At 55.3% G+C, this 10,000-nt stretch overlaps 1 protein-coding gene across 1 annotated transcript; it reads right to left on the bottom strand.

Annotated features, from left to right (window-relative positions):
• Positions 1-7,209: 7,209 nt before the first annotated feature.
• Positions 7,210-9,444, bottom strand: LOC135074311 (uncharacterized). The gene has a single exon (XM_063968585.1). It carries the CDS (start codon positions 9,442-9,444, stop codon positions 7,210-7,212), a length of 2,235 nt encoding a protein of 744 aa, XP_063824655.1.
• Between the last annotated feature and the right edge of the window lie 556 nt (positions 9,445-10,000).

Raw genomic sequence — 10,000 nt, 5'->3', positions numbered from 1 at the left:
ACCTAACCTAACCTAACCTAACCTAACCTAACCTAACCTAACCTAACCTAACCTAACCTAACCTAACCTAACCTAACCTAACCTAACCTAACCTAACCTAACCTAACCTAACCTAACCTAACCTAACCTAACCTAACCTAACCTAACCTAACCTAACCTAACCTAACCTAACCTAACCTAACCTAACCTAACCTAACCTAACCTAACCTAACCTAACCTAACCTAACCTAACCTAACCTAACCTAACCTAACCTAACCTAACCTAACCTAACCTAACCTAACCTAACCTAACCTAACCTAACCTAACCTAACCTAACCTAACCTAACCTAACCTAACCTAACCTAACCTAACCTAACCTAACCTAACCTAACCTAACCTAACCTAACCTAACCTAACCTAACCTAACCTAACCTAACCTAACCTAACCTAACCTAACCTAACCCAACTCTAATTTCTAGAAAATAATAGCTCACCTATAGGTATTGTACATCGTTTTGAGCGCCAAATTTTTGCCGACACGCCAGTACCATTTTGAGACCCCTACGATTTCATTTCGCTAATTTATTCAAAATTTTGTATTTTTAATTTAGACTTAGAAAAATTCCATAGTAAATTTTATAACTTTGTCATTTTTGGTCCGATTTTCAAAATTCTTTCGCTTAAATAGACTCACCCCTTTCGGTTTAGCATCCCCCTGACGTCCGATTGACACCGCTCCATACTAAATTCTGCTTTTTTGGTGGTCTTTAGTGTTTTGGGTAACATCTGAGACGGTTTTTGGACGTCATTTTCAAAATTTTCTAGGGCCACCCCCGACGTTTATCGTCTTTTTGGATTCGTCTCGGCGAGCCCTATCCGTAGACACCCCATTTGTAGGGATCCGACGACAGGAAGTTTAAAAATTTGCCCGCCCACCCACCCTTTTGTGTCTAAGGAGGTAGACTTTTTCGTTGGGGCCAAAATTTTTATTTCGCGGATCGACCGGTTTCGAGTGGTATTGTTGGTTAGTGACACTTTGAAGGCAAATAGAGTTTAGTTTTAAGTATTTTTAGGTAAAATTGGACCAGTTAACTAATTTAACTGCGACATTAAATTATATTTGACCGCTTCTGGAGGCGACGCTGCTGCTACCGGTACCTGCAAAAGAAAAGACACATATTTATATAATAGATATACATACATCTGACTTACCGGGAGCCACAGCATCCGCCACCCGGACCGACGAGTACCTGAAAAGGGAAATAAGACTGTTTTTATTTTTACATTTTATACAATTTTATTTATACAACTTATACAAACTTTTATTTTTATTTTTAACGCGGTCATACGGACTTTTGATTATATCATACCACACTTTAGGCGACGCGCACCGCTGACGACGTCATGTTCGGTTTTAGGACTCCGGCGAAGAAGCCCACCGACGAGGTCCAGCAGAGGTCTCCTGAGTCTCCACCTATCAGGAGGGCAGGGAGGGTGAGACGCAGCGTCGGCGAGTGGGAGACAGGGAAAGCTGGGCTTTCTTCTGGCTCCGACTCAACCCCGCCGCAGGCCGAGCCCCCGAAGGCCCCCAAGAAACCCGCGCCAGTGCGTCGGGCTTCCGTGGAGGCAGCGTCGGCGAGCTCACCCAAGCTGCCCGCCACTGCAACTAAGGAAAGAACGGCCGAAGCCAGAGCCTGCCTGCAGAAGGCCAAGATGTCTCTTGGCACAGCAAGAAACCTGCGCGGTGACATCAAGACCGACGTCACGCAGGCTCTGGATCGGCTGTATCAGCTGGTAAAAGAGGCAGAGATTGAAAGGAAGGGGAAGGCTCCGGCGAAGAAGGTGGCCGAGCCTGAACCTGTAAAGGAGAAGGAAGCGGATAGGGAGAAGGAAAGAGTAGAAGAGGAGGACATACTAGCTGAGATTAGAGAGAACAGGAGACTCCTGCTGGTAAATAGTAAAAAGCTGGATGAAATTAAAGAGGAGACGGAGAAACAGAAGGTTAACAATAGCGCGTTGACTACCTATGCCAGCGTCGCGGCGTCCGTGCCCGGACAGCAGCGCCTGCCTGTTAGGTCGGCCCTGCACTCCATCGTGGTCACGTCTAAGGACGCGATGGAGACAGGGGAGGAAGTGCTGCGGAAGGTCAGGGACGCCGTCAACGCTAAGGAGGGATGGGTGAAGGTCGACAGGATACGAAAGGCTAAGAATCAGAAAATAATAATGGGGTGTAGTTCAGAAGAGGAAAGGAAGAAAGTGAAGGCAAGAATCGAGGATGGGGGCCTCCTGGTCGCGGAGGACATGAAAAATAAAGACCCGCTCCTAGTCCTGAAGGACGTCCTGTTGTTGAACAGTGACGAGGACGTCCTGAAGGCACTGCGAAAGCAGAACAGGGGCATTTTTCATGAACTCCGCGAGGGGGAGGACCGCATCCAGATTCGATACAAGAAAAAGGCCAGAAACCCCCATACAAACCATATCGTCGTGAGCGTATCGCCGGCAATCTGGCAGAGGGCGACTGAAGCGGGAACCGTGCACATCGACTTACAGCACATCCGAGTGGCCGACCAGTCACCGCTGGTGCAGTGCACAAAGTGTCTGGGATACGGCCACAGTAAGCGATTCTGCACGGAGCCCGCGGATGTCTGCAGCCACTGTGGGGGGCCACACCTGAGCACCGACTGCGCCGAGAAGCTCGCTGGCGGGGCACCGTCGTGCCGGAACTGCCAGCGAGCCAAAGCGGAGCAAGTCGCACACAACGCGTTCAGCAACGACTGCCCAGTGCGCAGGCGGTGGGACGCGTTGGCCAGATCCACAGTGGCCTACTGCTAAGGATGCCGCGGGCGATATTACCATCCAGCTCACGACCACTCCGATCTCCATCTGCCTTGTCCGTCGAATATCTGTGAAAATAGAAAGAAAAATGATTAATTTGACAAAACTCTCATTCATAAATATTAAAAATTGCATTTACACTATTTTGGCCATTATATTAAAAATTAAAACATTACCGTTCATATTACAAAATCCTAAATCTATAGCAAATAATCAAATTGGTATCAGTTTAATGGCTAAAATGAACCATTTGAAATTAAAACAACAACGAACACTCATTATAAACACAAACAGCACAAAGGCGCACACAAAGTAAATAATAAGATCTATGTTTCCTAAGTATTATGAGAATACAATAGATAAACATAAAATAAAGTGTTTAAATGAGTAGATGAACAAATTGGAAATGTAGTATGATCAATTATATTAGTAAAATCCGACAAATTCATTATTGTTTCAAAATTTCAAGCAAAATTAAAATACCAAAAAATTCAAATTCATATACCTATTCCACAAAATTATACCTACATCGCAAAAATGAAAAAGACGACAAACACTGGCAAATATTTCAAACTAAAACCCTTCAAAACACAATAGAACAAAAATTGAAAACTAATTCATATCAAAGTCTCTGATATGCAATCGTCAGAGGTGCATAGAAACAAATTCAAAAAAAAAAAAAAAAAAAAAAACCTAACCTAACCTAACCTAACCTAACCTAACCTAACCTAACCTAACCTAACCTAACCTAACCTAACCTAACCTAACCTAACCTAACCTAACCTAACCTAACCTAACCTAACCTAACCTAACCTAACCTAACCTAACCTAACCTAACCTTTTTTTTTTTTTTTTTTTTTTTTTTTTTTTTTTTTTTTTTTTTTTTTTTTTTTTTTTTTTTTTTTTTTTTTTTTTTTTTTGCGCAGGAAAATACTTTGCGTATACCCGCCGCCTCGGGGGAAGCGGCGGGTTATGTGGGACTCCCTTGTCGGATGGCAGCAATAGCGGCTGCCACCCGACAAGTATACCCACTAAAAACCTGCGGTGCACCCTCTGCGTTTTATTGGCACGACATGGGGCGCTTATCGATTCCACCACGCCGTGCCAACGCATCGCCCAGCCTTGCCGGGCCTCCGCGCTAAAGAGGGGGTCTACCGGTACACTGGTAGACCCCCCCAGACAGGGTGAGACCGTGCAATGTGGGTGATGGGCCCCCCGGCCTAACACCCACTGGTCTCACCTAGGGAGGCGGAAGGAGGCGAGCGAATCTCCTCCTTCTTCCTCCCGGCCGTCTGCGCCGGAGCGCGTGGGCTTCGGGATCCTCTTCCCTAGCCCGTTCCGCGGTCTCCTTCTGCGTCATCACCTCTTCGCAGAAGGAGACCATGGCGTCCCACGCGCTCTCACCCAGGAGCATCGCAACTACGACGCTGGGGAGCGCGAGGTCCGGACCAATCATCGCAGTCAGAATACGGCGCTGCGGGACCCAAGCCGGGCACACCTCGAGGGTGTGCTGGGCCGTGTCCTCCGCAGCGCCGCACTCGTGACATACGGGGCTGGGCTCCCTACCTATCAGATGCAGGTACCAACCGAAACATCCGTGTCCGGTCAGCACCTGCACCAGGCGATAAGCAAGGGAGCCGTGCCTCCGATGAACCCACTGATCCAGGACTGGGCGGATCGCCTCTATGGTTCTTACGCCATAGCGGGGACCCACCAGCTCCAGCTCCCAGCGCCGCAGAAGCTCCTCCCGAGCAAGATCACGGACGCGCTCCACCTCTTCAAAGGCCGGACGCTCCCCCGCTTGCCGCCTTGACGTTCGGTACCTATAGACCGCGTCAAGAACCTCGGCCTCAAGCTCCCAGGGGGGGAGTCCGGCCAGCACACAAGCCGCACCGTGTGAAACGGTGCGGTAACCTCTAATAGCCCGCAACGCTATGGTTCGTTGCGGGCGCCGCAGGGCGGCACGGTTCTCCCGATCGAGGGAGCCGACCCAGATTGGGGCTCCATATAGGGCCATGCTTCGTATAACCCCAGCGTAAAGTTTGCGACAACTCACGCTGGGGCCTCTTACGTTAGGCAGCAGCCTACCCAGGGCCGCTGCCGCTCCCACCAGCTTTGGGGCCAGTCCCTCAAAGTGGGAGTGGAATGTCCACCGCCCATCCAACACGATGCCCAGATATTTCATCCGGGCACCGATCGTCACCCGGACGCCCTCGATTGTGAGGTGGGCACCAGGGGGTGGCCCGCGCCGTGGCCCATGAAACATTAGGGCCTCGGTTTTCTGAGGGGCCACTTCTAGGCCTAAGCCCCTGATGCGGGCCACGATCATCTCGGTGGCCGCCTCCACCCGCAAGTACAGCTCCGGCAGAGCCCTTCCTGTGGCTACGACCAGTGTATCGTCCGCGTAGCAGAGCAGGCTCGTCCCTCTGAGGAGCCTGCACCGCAGCACACTGTCGTAGCCGATATTCCAAAGAGTCGGCCCGAGGGCCGATCCCTGGGGGACTCCGCAAGAGATCGCGTGCCGAACCAATTCGCCGCTCCCGTCCACGAAAGACACCTCTCGGTCCCGCAGATAGTCCGCCAGCAGCCTGATGAGATAGGCCGGCACTCCGTGGTGGTGGAGCGCCGATACTATCACATCAAAGGGCAGGCTATTAAAGGCGTTGGCGATGTCCAAAGACACCGCCACTGCCCTCTCTCCGCGGGACACGGCCTCCTCCGTTGTTGACTTCAAGGCGGACAAGGCATCGAGAGTAGAGCGACTCGCCCTGAAGCCAAACTGCCGGTCTGAGAGGTTTGGGCCAACGTCCTCGAGGTGCCTGGTGAGGCGGGAAACCAGGACCCTTTCGAGTACCTTCCCCGCCTCATCAAGCAGCACGATGGGTCTGTAGGCGGACGGGGAGTCGGCCGGGCGACCCTCCTTGTGCAGCAGGCACAGGCGGCCCTCTTTCCAAGGCTTCGGGAACCGTCCGGTTCTAAGGCTTATGTCGAACAGTTCCCGAAGCTTGCCCTCGTTCTCCTCAACCCGCATGGCCAGGCGGAGGACTTTGCCAGGGATCCCGTCGGGGCCCGGGGCCCTCCTTTTGCCAAGGAGCCGGTCCAGCGCGGCACCCACTTCCACCTCCGACACAGGTTGAAACGGAGGCTCCGGTCGACTAACCCTGGGCTCCGGGAGGGCTGGCTCAGTTGAGTTCCCTTGTTCGGGGAACAGGCTCTCCATAACCTGTCGGAGAAGGGCCGGCTCCATGGTTTCCGTGACGGGCGCTGTTTGGCTGCGAAGTTTGTTACGCGCAGCACGGTATGGGCGCCCCCACGGATCCGCGTCAAGCTCCTCCAACATGGAGTTGTGAGCCTCCGCCTTGGCCTCCAAGATGGCGATCCGGAGGACTCTTCTGGACTCCTTGAAGGCATCGTAGAGTCGGCCTTCTTCCTCCGGGTTGCGGGTTGCGCGGCGGCGGTGGCGAGTGTACGCCCTCCTTGCTGCATTGCTGGTGGTCCGGAGATCCGCTATCTCTTGGGTCCACCAGTAAACTTGCTGTCGGTTCGGCACACAGCGGACTCTCGGCATAGCCGCGTCGCAGACTGCCACCAGCGCTGCGCGAAGTTGGGCGGCACCGGTGTCTGCATCTGGGGGGGGGGCTCTGCCTTTCGAGCACCAGGCCTGGACAATAGCGGCTTCCTCGGCTTTTTCCCTATCCAGCCTGGTGATGGCCCACCTAGGATAGGCCGAGCTATCGGATCGACGGGGAGCGTTGGGGCTCGAGGAGGGGGAGATTTCAAAACGGATATATAAATGGTCCGAGAGAGTCTCCTCCTCCATTACCCGCCAATTGACTACACGGCGTGCCGTCGCAGGGGTAGCGAAAGAAACATCCACCCTTGAATTGCCCTGCGGCCGCACGCACGTGTAATCTGTCCCGGTGTTAAGGACCGACAGCCCGACCTCCGTTGCCCAGTCCTCGAGGGCCCTGCCTCGGACGTCGGTGGTGTTCCCGCCCCAAGCCCGCGATTTGGCGTTCAGGTCGCCCATAAGTACAACCTGATGAGGCGCAAGCCTTTGTACTACCGGCCCCAGGGTGTGCAGGAATGCCTCGAAGTCCGAAAGAGGTCGGTTGGGCGAGAAGTACACACCGACGATTCCGTACTCCCCCCAAACAGCCGAGACAAACCCGGGGCCACGCTCCCGCGGTATAAGGGGTTTGGCAGCGGGTCCTGTGCGGCAGACGATGGCCACGTGACCCCCGGAATCTCCTGCCCAGTGGGGTTGAGGGGAAACCCAGTAGGGTTCTGCGGCAACCGCAACGTCAATGTTCCACGCTGCCAGGGATTGCAGAAAGAGATCCTGCGCCCCAGCAGCGTGGTTAAGATTCCCCTGGAGGAAGCAAATTTGGCGACTACCCATCGAGCATGTCTGCCTCCTCGCACTGCTCATGGTGCTCCTCTACCAGGGGGACCAGGACCCCTGCGGCTGTCTTCCCTCTTGTTTGCGGGGGGTTGCAATTCCTACCCCCCATGTGATGGCTGGCATCGCGGCCGGCCTCAGCGCAAACAGCGCAGCGCGCGTCCTTTGCCGAACATTCGGCGGCCTTGTGCCCCGGATTTCCACACCGGAAGCACAGGCCACTGCGGTCGGCCGAAGAAGGGCACAGCTGTCGGGTGTGTCCAAGCCCCATGCACTTGAAACAGCGCATCGGGCGAGCCTCCAAGACTTGGACACGGGCCGAGGACCACCCAATCAGGAAGCGGCCGGCCTCCGACAGTGCCTTGGCCGCAACAACCGGGCAGCTGATTGTGGCTACTCCCTCTCCACGGGAGCTGCGCCGGATTTCCCCCACTCTAACTGCTCCCGTAGAGCAACCCGTCTTGATAGCCACCGCTTCGGCAACCTCCTCCCTGGTGACGGACTCGTCCAGGCCAGAGATGCGCACGCCCGCGCGCTTCTCAGGTCTGGTGACAGTCACATCGCCACCGAGAACCGCCTTTAGCTTGTCCGCCAGCTTGTCGGCCTTTTCTCTGGACTCGGTTCCCGGAACCTCGATAAGTCGAGCCCCGGTCGCCGAGTCAGTGACCTTTATGCTGGGGATTCCCAGCTCGGACAGGTCCACTGCAGCCTTGGCCTTAGTGAGCACCTCTTTGTAGGTAGACCCTCTCTTTGCCGCCTCTGGCTGCAGCGTCACCACGATGGCCGCGCTGCGGGGAGGGGTCAGTTTTACCCGTTTGGGCTTCGGTTTCGTCGCCGTTGGAGCCGTCCTGGGCGCAGGGACCGGTTGGGAAGCGGCGGCAGTCCTGGGTTTCTTCTTCTTCCCTTTCCGTGTCACGGTGGCCCATGTTTCGGCTGGAGGAGCCGATGAGGGCGCCGTCTGGACCTCTTGGCTGGAAGCTACTGGTTCCGGCTGGGATGGGGGTTGCGGCCTTGTTGGGCGTGTCTTCTTTCGCCCGGGGGCTGACCTTGGCGCTGGGGTTGGGCCCTCCGTAGGGGCCGGGGGAGTCCTACTGTCGGCCGCGAGCGGGGGGCGGAGGGTCTTCTGGGGCGGCAGACGGCTCTCCAGATCCCCCAATCTGGCGTCGATGAGTTTAGCCGCCGAGTCGACGGCCCTCTGGCATGCCATCTGCAGCAGCTCTTCAATTGATTGGGCGCATAATGCGCCCTGCGGAAGGGGGTCCCTCGTGGGAGCTTGCGGCTCCATCTCCTCCTCGCTAGCTGACGGGGCCGCCGGCGGGGGTGTCGCCCGTTTGTTGGCGCTCTTGCCGACGTTGGCAGTAAGTTCCGCCATATCACGCCTAAGGGCGCGGATCTCTCCATGGAGGCCCTCAACTTCTCTCCTCAGGTTGGCGTTGTCGACTCTCAGCCGGCGGTTCTCCTCAGTCTCTGACCGGGCTGCGAGCTGGTCAAGGATGCCGGCTAGGTTGTCCGCCGACCTGTTGAGGGCTCCTTTCAGGGGGCCCTGTAGCCGTCCAGAGATCTGGGAGACGCGGGCGATCTCGGAGACAAACAGTCCCCCGCGGGCCCTCAGCTGCTCCAGATCCAGCCTTTCGTAGTCGACCCTGGACTTGGGGTCTTCAAGGTCCGGCGAGGTTGAGCCACCCGCCCGGCTTCCTTCGCGGCGGATCAGGCTGGCCTTGGCCCTCTTGTCCAGGTCGACATTGAAGTCGAGCTCCTCCAGCTCTTCTACCCTCCGGTAGTAGTCCTGGGCCCGCTGGGCACTGCCGGCCTTCTTGCCACGGCGTGCAGTGCTGAATTTGGGGGCCGGGGCCGTCTCCTCTTCTGACAGGGAAGAGTTGTCGGTGCTTGTTCGGGCACTCCCCTGCCGACGCCTGCGCTTCCGCGCCGATTTCTCCTTGCCCTCCTCCTTCTCCTTCTCAGAGTCCGTCTGGGGTTTGCCGTGGTCGTTGGTTTCGGCGTGTGCCAACGGGGCACAGGCCTCCACCTCCGTTTCGTCAGTTTCCGATCCGTTGTGCGAGTTCGAGTCCGTGTTGTGGTTGCTTGAGTCGTCGTGACGCGGCCGAGACCGCGGAATAGTGTTGGCCCCCCCGTATACACAGGGCCGACCGCCTTGTGAGCGGCCACGGGATTCCCCAGCATGGCTGGGACCCGCCCGGGTAGTTTTAACCGTTTTAGCACTATTCATGTTTTCCACTGCTTGCGGGCGCAGCTGCCCCACCTCACTCCCGGGAGGGGTAACGGCCGATGATACTCCACCGACCGTGTCGAGCTGTTAACACCCGACACTGCTCCTCGGCCCCCCCCAGACCTTGGCATTTGAGGGTTTTATAGACTTTTCCTTGTCTTGACCCCGACTTCCGTAGCCGGAGCCCCCGGCCCCCCTCCGTTGGGGGGTTACGGGTCGCCCGACAGGCCCGCCGAGTTGACGCAACCTGCCGCGCCGGTGAGGAGTCAGCCGCCCGCGTGACAGAACACGCAGACGTTGCCCGGGATGCACCACGGGGAGGTCCCTCACCATCGCACCCCAACCTAACCTAACCTAACCTAACCTAACCTAACCTAACCTAACCTAACTTTATGAAATCCAACTTTTTGAAAACCTAACTTTTGAAAACCTAACTTTTGATAACGTAACTTTTGAAAACCTAACATTATGAATACCAACTTTCTGAAAACCTAACTTTTTGAAAACCTAACTTTTGAAAACCTAACTTTATGAATACCAACTTTCTGAAAACCTA

Source organism: Ostrinia nubilalis, chromosome 8 (genome assembly GCF_963855985.1).
Source record: "Ostrinia nubilalis chromosome 8, ilOstNubi1.1, whole genome shotgun sequence".
Lineage (NCBI taxonomy): Eukaryota > Metazoa > Arthropoda > Insecta > Lepidoptera > Crambidae > Ostrinia > Ostrinia nubilalis.
This window is presented reverse-complemented; position numbering and strand designations above follow the sequence as displayed.